General features: G+C 36.0%; 2 protein-coding genes across 3 annotated transcripts in view; one reads left to right on the top strand and one right to left on the bottom strand.

Annotated features, from left to right (window-relative positions):
* The window catches only part of LOC145998896 (FHF complex subunit HOOK interacting protein 2A-like), a 40,945-nt gene extending 33,224 nt beyond the window's left edge, over positions 1-7,721 (top strand). Inside the window, exons 13-14 of the mRNA XM_083135629.1 lie at positions 2,323-2,570; positions 4,282-7,721. Of these exons, the coding sequence (XP_082991755.1) occupies positions 2,323-2,570; positions 4,282-4,381 (348 nt within the window). The 3' untranslated portion in view covers positions 4,382-7,721. The remainder of the gene's footprint in view (positions 1-2,322; positions 2,571-4,281) is intronic.
* Positions 7,722-19,206: 11,485 nt separating this feature from the next.
* The window catches only part of NANS (N-acetylneuraminic acid synthase), an 82,742-nt gene continuing 77,609 nt past the window's right edge, over positions 19,207-24,339 (bottom strand). For both annotated transcript variants that reach the window (XM_083135605.1, XM_083135615.1), the window contains 2 exons: positions 21,703-21,929; positions 19,207-19,752 (listed from right to left, as the gene is read on the bottom strand). In XM_083135605.1, coding sequence (XP_082991731.1) covers positions 19,381-19,752; positions 21,703-21,929 — 599 coding nt within the window. In that variant the 3' untranslated portion in view covers positions 19,207-19,380. The remainder of the gene's footprint in view (positions 19,753-21,702; positions 21,930-24,339) is intronic.

Genomic DNA, 24,339 nt, shown 5'->3' with positions numbered 1-24,339 from the left:
GTTTGAATGCCCCTGCTCTAGGTATTTCGCTCGTATTTTCATTCTTCCATCTTTCCTTCCTCCGTCATATCTTTCATGTGTTCCTTGCAGTCTCATAACCTGATATGACTCTTCCAGGTTTTGTAGCTTTTTGCTTCTTTTCTTTAATTGACTATTGTTAGTTTGTCATGCAATGTTACTCCTTTTAGTTCTATAAATAAATTAATCTTGTATTTTAATGTTTTTCTTCAGTTATTGTTGGGCAAGATGCATTGTTATCTTTTTTTGTAAGAATTAATACCACTTAACCTGAAAGCCTTGTATAATTGCTGAAACAGCAATAAGCAATTTGTCCTTGAAATTTTCTGTGATTTATTTCTAGTTGATTTAGAGAAGCAGTAAGTGACTTACCAAGCAATGAATTTGATGAACAATAACCAGAAATACAGTGGAACCACTATTTTAAGATGTCTATCATTTTTGTCACATTATATAGTTAATTCTCATGGTCTCAGTAGGGCATAATGTTATAAAATTTTCTCAGATTCAACATTTTTGTGGAAAGTTTTCTCACCTTTGCACCTTGAAAAACATAAATTCGAGTTTCCACTGTATTCGCTTTTTCCTAATACAGTAGAGTCTCGTTTATCCGACATTCCGTATTATCCGACATACCACCGGAAAAAAAAATCATCAATCGGCAACAAGAACTGCATGTTGTGAGCGTAGTCTATTTTTAATTTCTCCCAACTACCACATGGCGCACCCGCCTACACTATGACTTATGTGTCTGTCATTCGCTACTCAGTGCAGTGCAGTTTATCTTTGTATGCGGATCGGTTTATCGTCTGTTATATGTGTATGTGTGTGTGTGTGTGTTGATTTGACAAACGTTGTTGTGTTGTTTAAAAGTTGAAATTTACGCAAGTACAGAATGGCGACAAAAAGAAAGAAAGTTGTGGTATCGATGGAACAAAAACTTGAGGCAATCAAGAGACTGGACAAGGGAGAGAGAATGAAGAAGGTAGCTGACGACTTTGGCATTGGACGGGTAACATTAGGAGACTGCAAAAGAAAACGAATAGAAATAGGAAAATGGTGTGCATCAAGAGTTACGGAGGGTGTATTAAAAGAAAGAAAAACTATGAAAAAATGTGACTTTGAAAAGTTAGTGAAGCTTTGTATGTTTGGTTTACACAGTTCAGGAAATCGAAAGTTGGATGAATGATGGTGATCAATATGAAATAACTGATGAAGAAATTGTCGCTCTTGTCAATTGTGAAGACAACAAAATTGAAGATCCAGATCAAGCACCAACTGTTGAGCCTCGCAGAATTTCACACAACGACGGAGTTAAGGCTCTAGAAACTGCAATTAAATACATTGAGCAACAAGAAGAAGCTACAGGAATCTACATAATGATGCTGCAAAAATGGCGAGACTTGGCAGCGAAGAAACGGCAATCATCAGGAAAGCAGACTACGATCAAATTTTTTTTTCAATCATCACAGGACTGAACTTTTGAAGTACTGTATGTACGTACTGTGTTTAACTTCAGACAATTCTGTAATTGTAAGTTCATTTTTCCAGTTATTTTTTTCTGTAATATTGTAAAACATGATTACTGTATTAGGTTCGTAATGTGTAAAATTATAACATTAGTTTGACATTTAATAGGTTTTTTCTTAACACCTCCCTATTATCCGACATTTTTGCTTATCCGACGTTCTGCCGGCCCGTTTATTTCGGATAAGCGAGACACTACTGTACTGCTGTTTTTTGCAAGGTATACAGTAACCCCCCAACTTACGTAATACGCGACTTACGTAAATTTGCAGTTACGTAATAACTGTACGTAGCTGTCACAAGTCATTTTTTTTATTTGAAAATTGTGATTTCAGTTTGTTTTCGTATTCTTTTATATATTTATTCATACTTTTATAGTTTATATCCGAGTAAATACTGCTGTATGATGTTTCATTTATACAATAATGCTGTGTAAATAATATACATATATAGACATACATACATATATAAATAATAATAAATATTGCAGTTTCTTACGAAGTTACACTTAAGCAATTTACAAATTCGACTTACGTAAAATTCAAGTTACGTAAAGGTTTACGAAACACATTACTTACGTAACTCGGGGGTTACTGTACACAGAAGAATTGTCACCTTCCATTACAAGTTTAACTTGACGCTGTCTGTCTCTATATTGATGTAGGACCAAGCCAATTTCTTTGAGCCAAAAGCATGAAACTAGAAGTGTTCGTTCAGCTTTGCATTGTGTAGTATTTTCCCACTCACGTCTTCAAAAACTTTTTTTCTTTCCTTCAGCCTTACGAGATCAACCTGCAGTTGACATCTCTTGTGTCTCGGTTGGCCCTTTTGCCACACCCGTATTTGCATGAGTTTCTACTCAATCCTTTGCTCCCAGTGTTTTCCGGAACACGGACTCTTTTTTCTTCTCTGGAGATCGCTGTTGGTAGAATGATGTTGGGGATTCGCCAGATGCCAAACTATCATGGACAGCTGTGCGAGACTCGGCATCGCTTACTTGGAGATGGTGCAGAGAACCCAACATTGTAAGTAGTATAATGCAGACTAATATGTGTTAGAAATCTTTTAACTTTCCTCTTGTTTGATTCTATAGTTTATAGAGACTGATTTTTCATAGTTGAAAGTCACTTGAAATACTGTCAACTCTCTCTATAAGAACATGATTTTAAAAAAGGTGATATTTCATTCATGTAGTAATCACATGTACCATATTGTCTTGTTTGAATTTTCAGATCAACCTTGATCCTTCAGAGATGAGAGAAACAAATGAAATGTGGAAGGGTTAAATACTTTAAAATGGGTTTGAAGTAGGGCTGAAGTGATACCAATGTATCAGTACTTTTTTTAAAAATATTTAAAAGAAATTAAAAGTATATTTAATTTTATTTTTTGCGAACATTAATTTGCATGCATTTAATTTTTGCAAACATTAATTAAGGAGGTTAATGAACCATTCATTTATTCAATGAACATTTACAATTTTATATTGGATCAGTAGAATATCCGGTAAACTTTATATTGATACTTTTATCAGTATTGGAGCTGAGTTGGTCTAGTCAGAAGGGCATCTGACTGCCACATGAGAGACCCAGGTTCGATTCTCAGGTTGGGTGATCTAAGGTCGTATTTTTCCGGACTTGTCTCTGCATAAAGCAGCTCTGGGGCTCACCCAGTCTCAAATAAATGAGTACCTGTGGACCACCCTGGGGGGTAAAGATGGCTGATCGCATAATCTTCAAAATGGCAGAGATAGAAGAATGTGTAGGGCTCTTCCCCCACATCACCCTATATGTGCCTCATGACATGGAGCAAAAAGTGCATGGGGAACTTTACCTTTTTCAGTATCAGTAAAAATTTTGTATCAGTCCATGTCTGCTTCTTACGTACCTTTGCCAAACCAGGTTCATAAAATAAAACAGTACACAAATAGTTAAAAAGAAAGAAATCTATGTTTCACCAGCCTCCCAGTGGAATTCTGAGGTAAACATGGGTAAGGAAGGTGGAAGAACCAGAAGTGCACAAGTTGGCAGTAAAGGTAAAGGTAAAGTGTTCCCCTGTGCTTAGCACTACGCCATTAAGGCGTATAGGGGGTGTGGGGGTAACGCCCCACACTTTCTTGATCCGGTCGTGAGTGGGGGTGATGTGATCAGCATCACGCCCCTGACCGCCTTTACCCCCCAGGGTTTCCCCCAGGTACCCATGTTATTCGACGCTGGGTGGGCGCCGGGGCCGCTTCCATCGTTAGAAAAGTTCCCGGATTTGAACCGGCCAGGGATCGAACCCGGGACCTTCAGCATGGTAGTCAGACACGTTACCGACTGAGCCACCGCGTACATTGTTTTTTAACTGTGTGTTGTGCTGTGTTTTATTTTAAGGACCCAATTTTATACAGGTAAGAAAAATAGAAAAAATACCTGTTATAATATATAGCACTATAATTGGGCTCTAAAGATTAACAGAGAGCCCAATTCCTAGCAGAAATGCCCCCTTACCTCTTGATATTCATGTGCATGTAAAAACTTAACTCCAAATACCTTTTCACCATGTGCACTTAAATTTCTATAGTATCCATTGAAAAATATACATATAAAATAAAGCCAAATGAATTTACAATTCAACCCAGTACCTTCAGTATTAGGTATCAGCCCTAGTATATATGGGCCTCTATAATTTTGTTTACAGATATAGTAATTGTAAGATAATTTTTCTAACAAGTACTAATTTATTTGTTTGCAGGGAGGAAAGTAACACACTTCTTGAGAGTTTTATTGTGTTGGAAGAATTCTGCAAAGAGCTGGCTGCTATAACATTCGTTAAGTACCACCACTCCTCATAGCAGTTGAAATATTTTAGGAACGCCAAGTATAAATGCAGCAGGAAATGAGTATTATTTTCCCATGTAGTAATTTCTATGCATGGTTCGTAAGTACAGCCAAAGACAGAACTCTGTGTCGTGAGATGATTCTGTGATAAATATCAAAGGTAGGTTTGACAGCACATGTAGAATTGTATGTTTCTCAGGTGCTGATATTTTTCAGACCAATTTTTTCAATGTGATCTGATAGTATTTTTTACCCTCAACCAAGTGGAACTGTATGGATGTATTATAATTCCCAAAGTTATTTTGTAATTAGAGATAAATGAAGTGATATTAATGGTAACATTTCCATTGATAAACACTAAATAAAAATTGTTTATTTAATTAGAGACTTGTAGAACCATGTATTGTGAAGTTGCTTCTATGACTTTTTTTAAGACCTTCATTGTTATGCTAGCAGTGATCAACTTTTGTGGAAAGGCATCTATTTCTAACTATGAATAGTACAAATTTGGTATCTCTTGCCATTCATGCACAATTTTCTCAAATTGACTTCCACAAGCAGTTTCCTGTTAAGAATAAAACCAGACTTTTGTTGTAGTGCCAAACAGCCAAGCTGAATAATTAATTATATTAAATGGCACATTTTATGATAAATGGGTGTTCACTTCTTGATATATTTATTTGTTGGTCACTTAAGAATGCACAGTTATGCTTAATTTTTACATTGCACATAGTAAGGACAAAATGAAGGGGGAGAGCAAAAGAAATTTACCCCATCTTCTCTTCATTTATGGGGTTTGATTTTAAACTGTGAATGTGATACACTTGGGTCCTTCTGTGAATTTCATTCTGTTCTAAGAATAGGAATATATTGGAATGGCGAGTGCAAGTTGACAATACTGTATTTTCTCAAATACTTTAAGCTCTTAAATAAGGTATTTTTCTTTTCTTTATATGCCATTTTCCAATGGTGCAACTTTTTCATAACAGAGTGCATCCCTGATGCCACAGTGGTCATATTGTCACTTTGAAATCAAGGAGTCCCAGGTTTGATACCCGGTGGAGGCACATAGTGGTTCAGATCCCACTTTAAACTGTTGGTCTAGTCCCAATTAGCCTATCTGTGCATAAAGTGGACTTAAAAACTCAATTCAATTCAATCCTCACATGTATGTTGATGTTTGTTCACTGTAACACAAGCATATCTGTTAAAAGATAATTTGAGTATAATGCAGGATATTATTGCTTACAAGCATTGAAGTCAATAAGTACATTTATTTTGCTGGAAAATGAGTAGGAAGGAAAATTGTGTTGCATAGATTTTTTTCTCTTCAATTCAGTCTAACACAATCAGTCCCTTATTGACTATAACTTGAAAATGTGATTGGGAACATTTCTCTTCAATTGCTTACATTCCATCTCATCCACGAAATGTGCCTTCATGGCATAGTGCTATATGCACGGGGAACTTTACCTTTTACCTATCATTTATATGAGCCTGGGGCATTGTTACTGGTAAAGAAAAAAAATCACGTTCTTCCAACAAAACCATTACCTCAATTGCTGTCAAATATGTTCATGTCAGTTTCTTCTAAAAGAAAATTCTGTATGCAAATGCCAATTACATGTAATGCATCAGAAAGTAATTGTGTTTCTAAAAAACATTTTAAAATTCTTGCCTGGGTTGAAGTGGGATATAAACACCACAAGCAACACAGCATGAGAACCCTTAAAATGATATTTTGGGAATGTCATAGTTTTTAATATATGTGCTTCTTGCCTTTCTCTTCCTTTATATTTTGACGATTAGGCTGGAATATCTCAGAAACATTGTTTCAATTCTCATGCTGTGCGATTTATGATGGTTTTCACCCTGATTTCAACCCAGGTAATAATACACTCTTTTCGGCATATATCATCTTTTCACAATTAAAGCAAAATTGTTCATGCTTCCTTAGGAAGGTCACAACAGATGAGAAAACACATTATACAATAAAAAAACAAACTGAACAAAGCAAGAGAGCAACAGATGCAAAAGCAGTGTATAATGGTGATCAAACTTAATGCAGAACATATCAGTATTCAACGAAGAGGAATTAATAAATTTGTTGTGTAGTAAGTACATATTTTACACTAATTAATTAGCAGATGGAGCTCCTTAAATGTTTATAGGAAAGTAGTGTGTACTAAAGAGATTAATTTTTCTTTTTTACCATCTTCCCTACTTGCAAGGATACAGGGAAAAAGAATTACAACCGCATGCAATTTTTCAATTATATTTTAATTTGAGATTTGTTCACATTGTTTCAACCCACATTTTATCCTTTTGGGTTTTCTAATGTGGAATTATATATGTACAGTAAGGGACTTTTCACACCAAAGCAACAAGCAACATGGCCACATACTGGAATAGACATTCCCCCTCTAGTCTGAAAAAAGGAAAATAAAAATATTTCATGCTATTGATGAAATGCCCAATGTGAATGACATGTGCAGCTTGTTATGCCACTGCAGTATGATAGGTCGCATTTATTTTTGAAGGTCCTTTTTCAAGTGACAAGTGCTCTTCATTGCTTTGGTCCTAAAGCTCCCTAAAAGTTAAAGAGTAACTGATTCCGGAAACAGTTTTTGCTGTTTTAAACTAAGCTGCTTACAAATTGACAATCGTAAAAATAAGTGTGTGCAATCAGTATGAATGGATTCACAAATAGCCCTTCTTTTTATGCACAAATTTACTACATGTAATAGTTCATAAGAAAGACTGTACAGCTTTCAGAAGGATTGTGTTCAATTCATTAATTCCTAGCACATTGTAAGCAGAATGAATCACATTTTCAGCTTATACTGATGATTCAGTAGTATTTTTCATACCTTTTTCTAATATTCGAATGATGAAGGAAATACTGGTAAACATTAGTAATCTATGGTTTTTCCTACAATACCTGTCGTTACTGCTTCAGTACAAAAATGGTAATATAAGTATTTGATTTGCAGTACCTTCCACCTGATAAAATACATATTTTTCTTTGTTAATTTTTGAATTGCAAAATCATCATATTGAATTTATGCATGGAGTTTACTTCTAGTCGTCATTAAAAGTGCATCCATGTACAAGTTATATTGAGATAATATTATATTTCATCTAAGTTGTAAATGTTGGTATTCTACAACTACATTAATTTATTATACAGGGTAATTATATATGATTCATCTGGTTTGAAAGGGCTGCATTAAACACACACAATAAAGAATGATACATGAAAATAAACAGAAACTATCCAAGTTTCAGACATACTTTCACAAATGTTCAATGTGGCTTCCTTTTGTCACATGACACACATCTGTGTGATAGTCTAGTTCAGCGGCGTATACTCTGGGTCATCTAGGTAATCGCAGATGACCCGGCTGTATTTCTTTCTTTTTTTTTAAAAAAAAAAACTATATATATATACATTTCTTCGCAATATTCTTCCAAACCAATTTCGATGCATACATTTCTTTGCTTCCAGCGCGCCGCGAATGCTTCCAACCGTTTGGCGCTGAATGTCCGGGAACCTTTCTCCAGCCGGTGGAATGACGTTAGGGAATCTCACCCTGACGTCATTCCACCCGCTTCCTTTACAACCCTTGGCGAGGAGAGAAGAGAAAGAAAAGAGGGGGAGGAAACTCTGCTTCTCAGGCGCGGCGATTCCGTGGCCAGGGTAAGCTCCTTCTGGTGAGAGTCCACCGGTCTCAACCCCTAGAGTTTGCCTTTCCCTCCGCTGGCGACCATTGACCTCCTACAACCCTCCTCCACAATTCTCTCCCGAAGGCTATGTCGTCGCTAAACATAGAAACTGTGTTTTTAATGGCAGGGACATTTCTCAGGAACGGGAATTTTGGGTCCACAAATTGCCTTCTGTAAGGTAAAACATACCCGGTAAAGTGCGAAGAACAGGAAAATATGAATAACATAGGCAAGCCAATTGTACGCTAATTTTCACTATACATTTACTTCTGTCTTGCTGATGTCTGTTACATAGAAATTTATCAAAAGGAAAAAGCTTAAATATTGAAGATGAAGCAAACTAAATTAAAATTCAAAACTTAAGCAATTAATGCACCTATAACCTGATTCCCCCCCCCCCCAGTCTTGTATTTGCAAAAATAGTGATTGTTTCTTCTCTCTAATCTTCAAAAGCAGCGAGAGTACTTCCTTCACGGAACTGAATATTTTTTAAAGGAAAAGATATAAATAAATTACATATATTTTAGTTTATTTAAGTTACTATTCCACCTTTTTAGATTAATAGTGATGAAGATGAACAACTAAAACATAAGGAACAAACACATCAGGCACGTAGCCAGGCGGAGGACTCGGGGAGCTGAAATCCCCTCCCCGAAATCATTCATATCTAATTTAAAAAAGTGTATAGTGGTAATTAATTTTACTTCATTTGCAGATTAAACACCTTGTATAATACGTTGTAATTATCTGAGATTTATCTTCAGAACTTCTACCCCCACTTTTTCAACTTTACGTGGCGGCTGCTAATAAAGGATGAGTACCCTCCTCTCCACCCCCACCCCGAAATAAATTTCTGGCTCAGGCCTGCACTGATTCGAACTTTTAAAACCTGTCATCGCAGGGAATTTGGAGCTCGGAAAGGGAACTTTTTTTTTATCATTCATAGGGAATTTCATTCTGAGTCCTGGAGTAAGTTGAATTTTTCACTTAAATTAATAATGAGGGTTTCTATTTCACTAGTGTATGTCTTTCATTTTATATTTCACAGTTTTTTTTTTATTTTGCTTTATAATACTGTCTTGTTTTATTATTTGAAATTCTACACGTATATTAAACTGCAATAATGAGAATTAATTGATTGTGGCCGCCACAATAAGACAAACATTCCCACAAAATATTCCTAAATCCCATATGGATCCTGATATAAAATGCACGGAAACTTTTGGAGTTTGATGATCAAGGGTCGGAGATTACCCACTCGTTAGAACCAGCATACGCCACTGGTCTAGTTCACCCCACACACGCTCTAGCATATCCCTACTAATGGTCGTAAATGCAGCTGTAATGTGATCCTGCAGCTCAACCAAAGTTTTTGGTAGTTGTGGCTGATACACTGTCTTTCACATGCCCCCAAAGGAAAAAAATCACAAACCGTTAGGTCGGGAGATCTGAGATACCATGGGAAAAGCGCTAAATCATCTTCAGCACATCACCCAATCCAACGACGTGGGAGTTCTTTGTTCAGGTAGCAATGGACCTCAGTGTGCCAATGGGGCAGTGCCCCATCAAGTTGGAACAACTCTGCAGCATATCAAGGAATGACATACCCGTCAGTGTTCTCTGCGAGGAAAAAGGGACCGTACACCTTTGATTTAGACACTGCAGCAAAAAACACATTCACTTTTGGGGAATCTCGTTCATGTTGCACTGTAGCATGTGGTTGTTCAGTACCCCAGATACAAACATTATGGCGATTAATCTTACCACTCAAATGGAATGTCGCCTCGTCACTAAACACCAGAAGCTCAAGAAAACCATCATCCTCCATAGTGTCGTGCATGGAATTACAAAATTCATATCTTTTGACAAGGTCGTCTGGTTGTAACATTTGCAATAACTGTATGTGGTACGGTTTCAGTCGCAATCGGGTTTCGCAAAACCTTCCAGACAGTTGGCTGCAGAATATCAAGTTCCTGACTGGCACGCTATGTTGATTTCTGTGGGCTACACACAAATCTCGCCCTAACTCGCTCCACTGTTTCATCAGAAACGACTGGATGTCCTGTGCTTTTACCTTTACACAGGCAACCAGTTTTCTTAAACTGTCGATGCCATCACAGAATGCTTTGGTGACCTGGCAGTGCAGTTGCAAACTGTCTCCAAAATGCACGCTGTACGGTAACAACAGAAAAACACTTCTCATATTTCAAAACACAGAATGCTTTCTGCTGCATAGATGCCATTTTGGAAACTAGGTGTGTGCTGCCATCTGTCGTCAGGCACCAAGGTTACAAATATGAGAAATTAAACTTGCAGATGTGTTCTTTCGTTTCATGATTAGCACACACATATTATATTAATAGTTTTGGAAATATTTCACTTTAAAACCCGATGAATCATTTATAATTACTCTGTATTTACTTATTTTTATTTTGGTTATCTCATTTCTTGGTTATTTATGGCTGAAACTATTATACTCAATGATAAGTAATTTCAACATCATATTCAAGTGATGTTTCATTGCATAAAAGATTTTAAAGAAAAAATGGTCTTATACTGTTGTATCAAGAAATTCTCCATAATATAACACTGATCCACAATCCCATATAGCTTGCTGTTTCATGCTTGACATGATTCTGTTCTTGGCTGCCGTGAAATATTGTGATTTAAATAGGTTATCTGTACCAGAATAGCTTTTGTAGTGTAATACAATGTTTATGTACTAACTAAAACAACATTTTGTTAGATGAGCTGTGAAATTCTGTGTGAAATTTAGAAAATTTTTATATTCCAACTTTTAACTACATGAAAACTCATTTTAGGCAGATCTTTCCTGCCTAATCATCATCAATCATATAGAATTTTGTTCTAAACTTACTAATGCACAGGAAACATTTTAAAATGTTTTTTCAATAGCCATATTTGAGCTTTATTTAGAAAGCTTTTGTTCGTATAAATGATTTTACAATTATGGACTAACAATGCTCCTTTACTTTAACACAGATCTTTTGAAAAATCTGTTATATTAATTTTAAATAATTGTTTTAAAAAGTGTTAATATTTCACAGTGTCCACTTGATTTTTCGAAAGAGTTCTGTTGAAGTAATTGTTCAAACATGTGTTTTATTTGTATTGAATTGTATATTAGTTACATTAAGAAGCAAAGCACAATATCAAGAATTGTTCTATAGAGTTCTTCATATTTAGTTATTAACATTATACAGTATTATAAAAGTTATTTGTTTTTATGAAGTTTATTCTATTTTACAAGTTGCCAGTTATGACGAGTGGATCCATAATCAAGCTTGCCTCTTGCCCTATTTTGGAAAGTCCAATTTACTTACGTTGTGCTACAAGTGCACTATTTACCATGTAGCACTAACTCACTCCCACAGTTTAGTGCATAGGAGATCCTACACAAAGGTCTTACCATAATACTGTCACTATTAAGTATTCAACCATGGCAAAAACGTATCCCCTGCTGCTGCAGATTATCTTACAGGAAAACTAACTATCCCTGTAGATTAACTCTGCTGGCCCCTACATGCAGAATGCCAAAGGCAGTCAATAATTATCTAACACATGCAGCATGTAACCACATGTAACCCAGCTACCCTGGACAAACGTACTACTTCTTCTTACACGAGCCACTAAAATCTCTATTCCTGTAAACCAACCGCCAACAGAACTGGGTTTAGCAAGTTATGGAACCCTTTGTTCTGAAAGGCAGCAAGTCTTTGGGAGACGCCAACATTAGAATTCACATCTGAACAGCAAGGGGTGAGCAATATGTAAAATACTTATAAGAGTAGACACGAATTGGGATATCACCCAAGGACAATGGCTGTGTGCGTTAAACAAAACACAATGCAATTCTTGTCATAATTTTTTCACAAAATGCATAGCATTTCTGGCTGCTGCTTTTATTATTATTATTATATGTTTGTGAAATCTAAACTCTAAAGTGATGGATTGCATTTTATACCCCTCACAGTCGACCAGGACTCAGAAATGTATCAATAAATGCCATCAGTACTTTTTTTATACATTAACATCCAAAAGTGGTACAATATCAACCTAGCCCATTTTCATTTAAAATTAAGAATCTTATGTAGCAATGATTAATTTCATGTAGTGGTGCACCTGCACACTACATAATATGTACTTGATTTTACAATTTCCCTCATTGTATATTTAGTCATCCTGATAACAACCACAGCATATTGTTATAAAATTTTGCCAGAATTTACATTTCCCCTCATTTAATTTTTTTTCACTTTTGTCCCCTGAAAAATATCAAGTCAACCTTCTGTTGTATGTATATACCTAGGTATAATGAGAAGGAAGTGGATGTATATATATGCAATTTACATACATCACCATGCTTATCGAGTGACCATCAGTGAGTCCATTGACTTTTCTTGTCACATTTTTTATGGCTTTCTGGATAGATTGCTTGTACATTGCCCTGTTTTAATCACTTTAAAGAACTTATCATCACTCCTTCCATGGAGAACATCAAGACGTTACCAGCCTACTTGGATGAGGCCATCTCAGACAGTGGATGAAATATCGCAAGCATCCACAGTACCTGCCAGCCAACACAAAATACAACTTCCACTGATGTTAGTTCCACATAATTTACACTTACAAAGAAAACATGGAATCGGGAAGTAACAACATAAATCTCGAAAACCTTTCTTGAATTACACTACAGAAACCGTAGATTTGAATCAGCTGACATAACAGTCCCTATAAATTTCCAGGTTAGTCAATAACCATTCATTAGTATTAGAGCATTGTGTCACGACAGATTGGTGTAATAATATGAAAGAAGTATTTTTTTTAAATTTAACATTTTAAACATTGCATTACTTAATTAGATTCCCAATTAACTAATCTCCCATTTGTCCTTCCCACAGTACAGGACACACACTCTCTCTTTCCCGATTGTGTAATAAGTGAACTTTATTATTTTAAAAATATCATGTTCATCCTTTCGAAATGGACCAAAATTAAATACAGTGAAGAGATTTTCTCGTGTTATAGACTGGATGATGTCTGGTACCTATTCCTGAGATTTTTAGAGCTAACGTTGCATCCATGAAAGTGGGAGTAATTTAACTCTCAAAAACTTGAAAACTTCTCCATCTATCAATAACATAAGAATGTCTTCATATGCTTGTATTGTTGAACTAATTTCATATTCCCATTGCTAACTTATATTTGCTATTCAGGCCAGTAACTATGTATGCACTTGGGTAATATATTTTATTTCATGCACATTCATGGTTCCATGGGTTTAAAAGTTCTTAAAATCAAGAAAAAGGCATATTTTGTAATCTTGATTTAAGTATTGTTTTTGATCTTTGCACATGTAATTTGTAAATTAAGTTTAATATGTAGTGTTATTTAATGTTGAGTATATTTTATTTTAGTGTGTTTTGATTATGTTTAAGTTTCCAGAGTTTATATTGCAATATTGCAAAAATGTAATTGAGCTGTACATACTTCAATTTTTTGTTATTGCTACATATTTAGTTTTATTTTATATTTACTTGTATGCATAATTTGAGAGAAAAAAATGGAATTTGAGATTTTCATTTTTGTAACACATTGAAACACCTTTCCATTTAAAATTAGTGATTGTTATTCGTAACATTGTTTTTTAATAGTATTAAGGAGCTAAATGTTTAAAATTGTAGTACAAAAACTATAGTTATGTTGCCAAGTTATAAGTAAGTTGTTTATATGGAAAAGTATTTTTTTTTGTAACAATTGAGTTTTATGCACATATATATTTTCCTGCACAATAAGTATATTTTTATGGGTTTTGTTTTACTAGTCACTTGTGGAAAAAAAAATATGTATTGCATTTTGTATTTGAAGTGTGTGTACTTTTGACTAAAATCTTAAATGTTGCAAAATTGGTAGCTTGAAATATGAAGTTTCATATGTTGTCAAAGTTTGTTCTAAGTGCACAAGGGATGCAAATTACAAAATTTTAGTCTCAGATATCAAACTACACAAATATTCATTGTAAGGGAATAGATAAGCCATTGAGGAGACCCAGTATTGAAATTAACCACAGCATTTGTTAATTTCAAACTACCTGTCCAGCATGATTCTTTGGCAGAATAACCTTTTTTAAAAAATACATTTCAGTACTCTTTTACATCCAATTGATCAGGATTATTGGATAATTATTCATGCTGTGAATGGATATTTTACATTAATTTGCTACAACTTGTGCATTTTTTTTAATCATGCTGCTTGTGAAAATATACAGAGTACCAGTAGTTGAAGCAAGTTGAACCATTACAGAAAGTCTTCGAAATTTATTTTAAAATCCCTGAAAAAAATTCTTTGTCATAACCATGGATTGAAATGTCCATGAGAAGGAGACATCACAATGAAGCCTGTGCCTGTTCATCACAAAGTACATTTCTGATTAAGGCTTCTGTCCTCTGACTAGGTAACAAATTGCTACTCAGCTATTAGTTTTTGTTACTTGCACTACTTACTACGACACTAGTTACGATGCATTGAAGTTCTATTTTCTGCTTGATTTGTGCAGTTAGGCTTCGATTCTTTGTGAAGTTAAAAAAAATTCCTAATCAACTTGACAAGGCGTGAAAATGAAATGAATATTTTTTTTAAAAGATGCACTACTTTGGCATGTTGTGGAGTGAACATATTTATGTATCTTGAGGAAATAAACAGCACTAAAGCACTTCAAATTTTCTTGAAAATCACATTTGCATCTTCAGGAACTAAGAAGGATTTATATGCAAACTAGGCTAAAAGAAAATTTTACACGTCAGAAAAATGGGCTACCAAAAGCACCAAACATAACCTGCCTTACTCATATAAGAATAATTAAAGTAATGTAAAGTGCTCCCCTGTGCTTTGCACCACACCATGAAGGCGTATAGGGAGTGTGGAGTTAGGGCCACACACTTTCTTTATGACAGCCAAAGGTAGGGATGATGTGATCAGCACCATGCTCCTGGCTGCCTTTACCCCCCCCCTCCGAGTTTCCTCCAGGTACTCACTTTATACAATGCTGGGTGGGTGCTGGAGCTGCTTGAACAGGTGGAAAATATCCCGGTTCTGCCCCACCGGGGATCGAACCTTGCCCTCTCGCATGGTAGTCAGACACCCTAATGACTGACCTACCATAATTATCACTAGAAAAAAATTGAAAAATAGAAATCTGAAGGATTGGACAGACTAGGTGTGTTACTGTTGTTTAGTTTTCTCATAGGATGCATAGAAGAGGGAAAGGGGGGGGGGCTTGTTTAAATCAGGTGTTTAAAAAAGTCTGCCTTTTTTTTAAACTAGGCAGTCAGTCATCCACAGGAAGAAGAATATGATATCATAATGTAACCATGTCCCTTGTTAGTGTTCATTTGCTTGAAAAGTATTTCTTGTGATTTTTGTGTTTGCTACACTGTAGGCACCGAAGAATAATGAAAGTCTCCAAATTCTCACAAATTACTGTTGATATTATCCTTTGTGTATAACATATGTATTCCTCCTTTAATTTTTTTTATTTTCACTCTTTGAAACCTTTAGTTCCTGGATATAGAAATATGATGTTTCTGAAATGTCGAAGGGAATTTTGAAAGTTTTTTAGTGCTGTTTGTTTATTGAAGATATAATAATATGAATCCATATTATCAACAAATAGTATATACAGTGATTTGTTTCTGCAAAGCCTTGAACTGGATAAACTTCCTTCATCATCTTTGTAAAGTGATCGAAGGTTGGATGTGATTGGCTCTTCCCATCATTGGCATTAAGTACATAAGTCAAAAGTAGTTACCCAGCCGATTGGAAAGCAAGTAGCATATGAAATCTAGTTCCATGCATAAAATGCTTAAACATACCACAATTGTTATATTATCATAGTTGAAATCATAAGAACAGTGTTTATAAATATTGCTCAATTTGTTATATTTCGACAACATAACTTTGTTTGTTAACTTGCTAGTCAGCAAATCTAAAATGCATTGTCTGAGAATTAGATCCAGTTCCTTAAACATTTTGTCAGAACACCAATAGTTATTATTGAAACGATATTGAAAAATCTTAATTTGTACATTAATTTTTCCAGATGTTTTTCAAATTCTTATAAATACATACAGAAACACTGAATCATGCACTCCACCACACATTTTTGTATTAGTTGATGATTCATATCACAACTGTTTTAGAAGATCTTAGCAGAAGATTTAATTATTTTGTTATTAGCAGGCAAAGGGAGTGGCATTCTTAACAGCTGTTTTTACCGTAATTTTTTCTTCCTGCAATATTGTTCATGTTGAACTAGATATATTGGACCGTGTGTGTTTCATGTGGATGTTGCCAAAATTATTTTATATTGATAATGTGTATGTATATAAGATGAAACTTGTGTGGTAAATTAACTTGTTTTAGTCAGTGTCTAGTCTTTATTGTAAAAAAGTGCATAATGTAATGATGTAACATTAATTGAATTAATAAAAATTATTTTTCTTATGTACTTGGCGTTGTTAATCTTAATGGCTTACAATCATCATACTAAAGTTTTCTTCACTGATTTTGTAATTTACAAAATCACCCAATGGAGGAAACGCTCCCCATTTCATTGATTGAGTGGTGTAAATTTCAGTCAGAAATTACTGGGCTGCATTTTGCAGACGAACGAGGCTCTGGCGACTGGTACTATGGCCAGTATAATTTTGTGTGTGTTGTCCTGTTTTTTTGTCCTTGTGTGTGCAGAGTGCCTGTTTACAGCCTCAGCTTTTAACAGAAGTCAGAATATTTTAAGATTTTAGTTATGCAACGTTAGAGTTATTTGTAATGGTAAAGGTCTGGCCCCCGTATAATGTGACGGGTGCAAAATAGCCTAGTTGCTGACGCACCCAAAATTTTAAATTCAAATCAAATCAGTCAGAAATTACTGGTGCTTGAAATGACCCACCACGAGATTCAGGACAGCAATTTCAATTTTAGCCTACGTTTCAGTCATGTTTTCTAGGTTTGCACTAGATATAGATATTCACATGTTCCGAATAACTAGAATTTCAAAAACAAGCACAAAAAATTATGCTGGTGTTGTGAATTTCGTAAGTATATCGCATCTGACTGATTTTTCTCTTGTTGAGAAGTATAACTAGGTGTCATCAGCAAAGAAATTATATAAATTTGCAGTACATAAATTAAGTAAACAGTGGTCTCAGCATTTATATGTTAAGTACTCATCATCATCCTTTGCCGTTTCTTGCTTCTGACTGGGTCGGCATAGAAGTCAAGCCTCTCCATTTTTCCTGGTCTTCCACCACTCCTATATTTCCACGGTATTCCAATCTTATCCTCTTCTCCTAACACTCCACTATCTGCTCTTTCCACCGACATTTTGGTCTCCCCCCTTGGCCTTATTCCCACTCCTTGCGCATGGTAAGCTCTTACTGGTAGTCTTTCTGCATCCATCCTCTTCATGTGTCCGAACCACCTCATCTGTGTCGGATCTCCTCATTCCTTATTCTATCCCTTCTAGTCTTCCCCAATATACTCCTTAAAAATTTCGTCTCCACTGCCTGCATCTTGCTTTTGTCTCTCTCTGTCATTGTCTTAGTCTCTGCTCCGTTAAGTACTGTACCTTTTATAAGTAGATTTTGTGAGTATGACAGTAGCGACTCGTGCCTAAAATAACAGGTGAAGTACATTTATAGGCAATGAAAAACAAATAGTAAGTGTCAGTGCCCCCCCCCCCCCCAATTTAAAACATCTTTTTTGTCTTCATCCGTCCATCTGGAAAATGGTGTTTGCAACAAATTACACACTAAGTCATTTACTGGGTTCATTGTAGAAACCACAGCTCAACACATGAACACAACACACGATAGGAAACGCGAAACAAGATCTCGCGAGACCGCAACGATTTTGCCACAACCACTGGATGCAATGTTTTCTGTCGACGAGAGAACTGGTGCACCTAGATGGCGACACCCGTTCAATTCCAACGCTAGGTGACGTCACCGTTGCCATGACAACCGGCTAAAGTCTTCCGCAACCTGCTCTTGGTTTGTTTATGCTACGACGAACTCTTCACGTGCGTAGCGCCGAGCGGCGTATTATTTGAGTATTATCGTGTGCGTTCTGCTGGGAAATAGTTTAATTTAACAAGCAAATGAAAAATGTAAATATTAATTTGAAAATTAGGTGAAAACATCTGCACTTGTTGCACTTGGCCAGCCGCCACTGGAGTATGATAGCATGTTGCTAGGCATTTGTATTCTTTGATGCATCTGTAAGGTATGAATTGAACCATAAAACTACATATGAGTTAAGTTACATAAAAATATATGTTGTACACTGTCAAATGCTTTACTTAGGTCTAGAAGGATTAGTATATCTGCATGCTTTTCATCCTAGATGCAGTCCTCTTGCCATTGCGATTAGCATAAAAAGATGCAAAAAAGCAACTTGAAAAATAAGGAAGAATATGAAAACTAGCATTGCATGAGATTGAACTGCAACTACACATTAACTTTCAACAACAAATATGATACGGAAACTCGCCTTCCTTGGTTGGAATCGTTTAGTGTGGTTTTCTCATATTTTTGTCAAATTCCAGTGTTATATTTTCATTTCGTGACACTTTTTCTTCTCTGTGGAGGAACAGTACACACACACACACCCTCTCTTTATATGGCTAGTCCAGTACACTAAGAACAACATTGACATACTTAGTTTAATTTTCTGTCACAGTTCCTTGTAAATAGCAACATTATCATCATTGTGAAAATCATCCAGGAACCCAAGAAGTGCAAATTATAGCAAATTAAGTTCGATTTTAAAAAAATAGTACTGCAGTTGGATAAGGCTTCTTAATTGCTTGCGACTTTGGGGATTTTGCACCCAGCATTGTGTGCGACTTCATTATATATCATCTTTTTCCTCTCTCCAGGAAGTTAAATTCTTCAGGTTTTTGGATTGACAGTTTGTTTATAAAACTTCTTAATTAAATAAGTGTTATATTTTGAAACAATGTAAATTTGTAAACAAACGTTAATATTGCCAGTATCATCTTGTCACATAAAGAACAAGCATTTCCACACACACATGTTCTCTGACTTTTAGTAATATCCATTTAAAAAAAACAACGGAAAACCCTGTGTACTGTACTTTTCCCTTCTTCATGCTGGTAGTCCATAGTAGGAATTGAATATAAAGTATCTGATAATACAATTATCATCACAAGACCCGAAAGAAATTATAATTATCCATGTTTTAGCAGTCATAACCACTCACCACATATCATATCAGATTCACATATGCTTTCATCTTCTTCAATACATCGTTTTACTCTTCTGCCAATCAAATTATCAAGTTTTTCAGCACTCCACCCTTTGGGTTCAGCAACTTTTATTTTCAAATCATTTATTTGCAACACTGTTCCATTGTCAAGTCTTCTAGATGCTACAATAGTTTTGCCAAGCTTTCGATAACAAGGCTCTTCACTTTGCTGCCTTGTTTTCTGAGGGCTTCCAAGAGCAGACTCTACTATCCTCACTTGTTCCACCAGTTGCTGAAATTCAGCTGGCTCAAGAGAGCACTTATGGTCACTGCCTTTCCAGTTTTTATCAAGCGTTATATGTCTCTCAAGAACCTGCAATAGAAGAGGATTAGTATGTCAGTTCTTATGTTAGTAGTGACTTAACAAGTATGAAGTTTTTTGCAAATTCCAATCATGTTCTACCATCTTGGTGACCTAATGCATTGAATTTTTGATTCACAACCTTGTGCCACCTTGATGAGATTGATCCCAATTTCAAAGGTTCTAATTCGATATCAAGTCAGGGCATTGATGCTTGTGTTTATTTTGTCTCTGTGTCATATAATCATTGTTCATGCTCATAATCATGATCAATTTAAAAGAGGTAGAAAAGTGATGTTCAAGTAATGAACAAACTGATAATCTTGCCACCAGCCAGTGCCAACTTCAAATTCTCAGATGCCAAAGGACTGTTCCATTTCTAGAATTCCAGTCCATTGCAATATTGATGGGGATAGGTGGGAAGTACTATAATGCATGTTTCGACTTGCTGTAGTGTTATGTTTGGCAGCCATGTATGCAATATTCAAATTATAAATTATAGAATAGACACTGGTGTTAGTTGGCTATTCTATTAATAACGTTGTAAGAAGATCTAAAAGATACAGCATGTCTCATTTTCTATTTGAATAGTAAATAGGTGTAAAGTCTAGTGAGTGCCTTATATTATTCTGGGATATTTTCTTGTTGGATTGCAGATTGATGTTTGTTGTCTACCTGTGCTCCAGAACATCATGGATGATGTTTGATTGATTGATTTAGTTTATTTTACTTTACTTTTCTGTCACTTTTTGCTAATCACGAAGATGAGAATGAGTGATATGACGAAATTGATGAAGAGACACTTACCGTAGAACACCCATGCCTATACAGGGATTTGAAGCCGGGACCCTTGGCATCATAGCATGCTGTGCTAACCACTCTGCCATGGAGGTCGGTTGATAATGTTTGAACTGACACCTGTTGTGAAAATGCAGAATCTGTGTTGTTCTGCTATTTAATCGACAAATAAGAACATAATAATAGAATCCTTGCAAATTTAGGCACAGCCTTGGTCATTGCAGAACCAAATATCAGATGATATTTACAGATATACATAAGATAAGTGAAGTTATGTCCAGGATTCAACACTAAAAGTAAAGGGTGTCCCAAAATTAGTGCAGGATTTAAATTGTGCACTATTTTTTTTTCCTGTCAGTTGGCAGCATTCTACGAGGTCACATTTAGTAAACACCTCACTGTTAAGCAATATGGAGCACTACACGATGGAGGAGCGAGCTACAATCATTAAAATTTATTACAAGTATGGAGAATGTTTCGCTGTGTGGAAATTACGTGACATTTTTGGTAGGAGAAACGTCCCAAATGAAACAACTGTGGAAAGACTAGTTGAAAACTTTAAACAAACAAGTTAGGTTGGAGACAACAAAAGAACAGGTCGACCCCGTATCGGTCGCTCAGATGAAAACTTTGACGCTGTGACCAATAGTGAAGCAGAGTGTCCCGAAACCTCGGTACACCATCGCTCACTGCAACAGAACATTTCAAAAAGCACAATGTGTCGTGGAGGACATTTGTCAGATATCTTATTCCACATTTAATGGCAATGTTTACCCTTTCAAATAATGTAATAACTTTGCCAACTAATAAATAAATAAAATGTTTTTTTCTAAATTAAATCCTGCATTTCTTTTGGACAACATTTATTATTATTTTTAGTTATTTTACACTGCTCTAGTTAAGTTAATTGTGACAATGAACAGCAATGATAAACTGATGAAATAAATGAAAGAATAAGGAGACAAGCCTATTCACACCATTCACGGCATGCTACTGGATCTATTGCACAAGGGAGGCTAACCTGACACTAATTGGTCTTGGTTGCTGGGTCCATGAGTATTGAGTTGTCTATGTGCCTTCAACGTCATTCATTGTCACAATTAACCAAGATAGAAAAGTGATTCAAAATATGAAAAATACAAAGACAAATTTTTAAAAAAGTACCTTGGCACCAAGTGCTACTGCTGCTAGAGAAATAGAAATTCCATGCTCATGGCCAGAATATCCGATATGAACATCAGGAAATTCCTTCTTGTAAGTGGTGATAACTCTCAAGTGAGCATCATTTGGAGGAGTTGGATAAGCTGAGGTACACTGGAGAAGACAAAACTGTGGGTTGATAGCTTTCACTCTTCGATAAACTTCCTGAACTGTTGACATCATTTGCATTCCTAACGAGAGAATTGTTTGTTGCATATTTAACAGAGACTGGACTTCACATAATAATGTTTAAATGTTTATACTACAATTAGCGACCCTTCATTCTGCTTATGAAGGGAATTAAATATTTGGTCGTATTGAATTATCTCAGAATAGGCTGAAAATTAATGTACACAATTTACTTAATGAACTATTTTTACTATATGTTACGATACACAATTTATCACACAGTTTTTATCTCCTTTAGGAGCTTAGTTCTACTCTCAATTAGATTAGGGGCCTCCCTGATAGCATAGTGGTAACGTTGTCGCTTGTTGCCTTCTAATCAAGGGGTTCTGGGTTCGATACCCGCTAGAGGCACATAGTGTTTCAGATCCCACTTTAAACTGTAGGTCCAATCCCCATTAGCCTTACTGTGTATAAAGTAGACTTAAAACACAAACTCACTCAATTAAATTAAGGGTTTTCCCAATGGCATAGAGGTAATGTTGTTGCCTTGTCATCAAGGGCTCGTGGGTTCGATACCTGGTGGAAGCACATATTAATTCGGATCCCACTTAAAAAAAAAAAAAAAACAGGTCCAGTCTCGATTAGCCTTACTGTGCATAAAGTGGACTTAAAAACTCAAACTCAATTAGTTTACCTGCATAGAAAGTAAACTTCAAATTTCACAAAATGTTTATAGTATAATCACATTTCTACAGTTAATTAATATGTGAAATTAACATAACAAATAATTATGACTTACTTATTTTATTTCAGATTTATCTCCTTACTCAATTGTAGTATTAAAAAAAAATACTCCCTCTTCTTAAACATTGATTATTGTCACTAAACATTTTATCGATGAATAAATATTCAATTGCTGACTCATATCATTGATATTTCAGCAAAGAAATATTTGCAATATGTAATGAGATATTCAGATTTGATATAATAACAACTACCATAACAATGAGAAACAGAAAAGTAATCAAGATGCACCACAATCTAGGCATAGCACGGCAGGCAATACATACACAGATAGAGATGGAGCTTACTCTGCAAATAATCCACCAGGAGTGTATCAGGTACCTGAGTGCTCATTTTGCTCCACTAAGAAACCTTTTCTTCACTTGCCAAAATATTAGGTTACAGCAATACCGTGCAATTCGACTTGGCAGTTGAGGCAGGTGTCTTAGTGTCAGGAGGAAGAAAGTATTTGTTACTGAAATTTGACTACACTTACTAGGTGTGCCGGTTAATAGTTCTGAATTTTGTCGCTGGATGGCGCTGGAAGCAAGGGTTGGTGCACAGTCTCAACTGTTACGTCAGTGTGTTGCCAGGACTGTACCTGTTAAAATGCCGTGGATGTGCAACCGAGTGCGAGTGATCGTGATATTGGGTTTGTGTGCGAAACATGTTGACCTTCAAACCAAATAAGGAGCATGTGGTGCACATCCTGCTTTCTTGTTCAATCAAAAGAAAAACGTGAGTGAAAGCCATCGTATCCTTGTGGAAATGTACGGTGACAATGTCCTAACGCAAGACACGTGTGTGCATTGGTTTCGACAATTCAAAAGTGGTGATTTCGACTTGAAAGACAAAGATCGCCCGGGCCAGCTGAAAAAAATTCCAAGATGCCGAATTGCAAGCACTGTTGGACGAAGACGAAATGCAACAACAACTGGCGAGAAGTTAAATGTTGGTCGCCAAACCATATCTGATCATCTTCATGCCATGGGAAAGATCCAGTAGGCAGGAAAATGGGTCCCATATCATCTGAACGACAGACAAATGGAAAAGCGAAAAACGGTGTGTGAAGTGTTGCTTTCTCGGCATGAAAGAAAGTCTTTCTTGCATCGGACTGGGGATGAAAAATGGATCTACTTCGAGAACCCAAAATGCAAAATGTCATGGGTTGACCAGGACAACCTTCAACATCGACCACAAAACCGAATTGCTTCGGAAGGAAGACAATGCTGTGCATTTCGTGGGATCAGAAGGGTGTGGTGTACCATGAGCTTCTAAAACCAGGTGAAACAGTGAATGCCGTTTGCTACCGTCAACAACTCATCAATTTGAACCATGCATTGATCGAAAAGTGCCCAGATTGGGCGACAAGACACGGAAAAGTGATTTTGCAGCACGACAATGCCTCATCACGCACAGCGAAAGACGTCAGAGACACCATTTCTGCACTTGGCTGGGAATTCTTACCCCACCCGCCATACTCACCAGACTTAGCCCCTTTGGACTACCACTTGTTTTCATCGATGTCTCACTTACTTTCCCAGCAACACTTCAACAATTACGAAGATGTCGAACAATGGCTTGCTGACTGGATCACCTCAAAATGTGAACGATTTTTCTGGAAGGGCATCCGCAATTTGACGGACAGATGGGCACAATGTATAGCTAGCGATGGTGCATACTTTGAAT

Source organism: Lepisma saccharinum, chromosome 1 (genome assembly GCF_977018435.1).
Source record: "Lepisma saccharinum chromosome 1, izLepSacc3.1, whole genome shotgun sequence".
In the NCBI taxonomy this organism is placed as follows: Eukaryota; Metazoa; Arthropoda; class Insecta; order Zygentoma; family Lepismatidae; genus Lepisma; species Lepisma saccharinum.
Note: the sequence above shows the minus strand (reverse complement) of the source record. Positions and strands in the feature narration are given on the sequence as shown.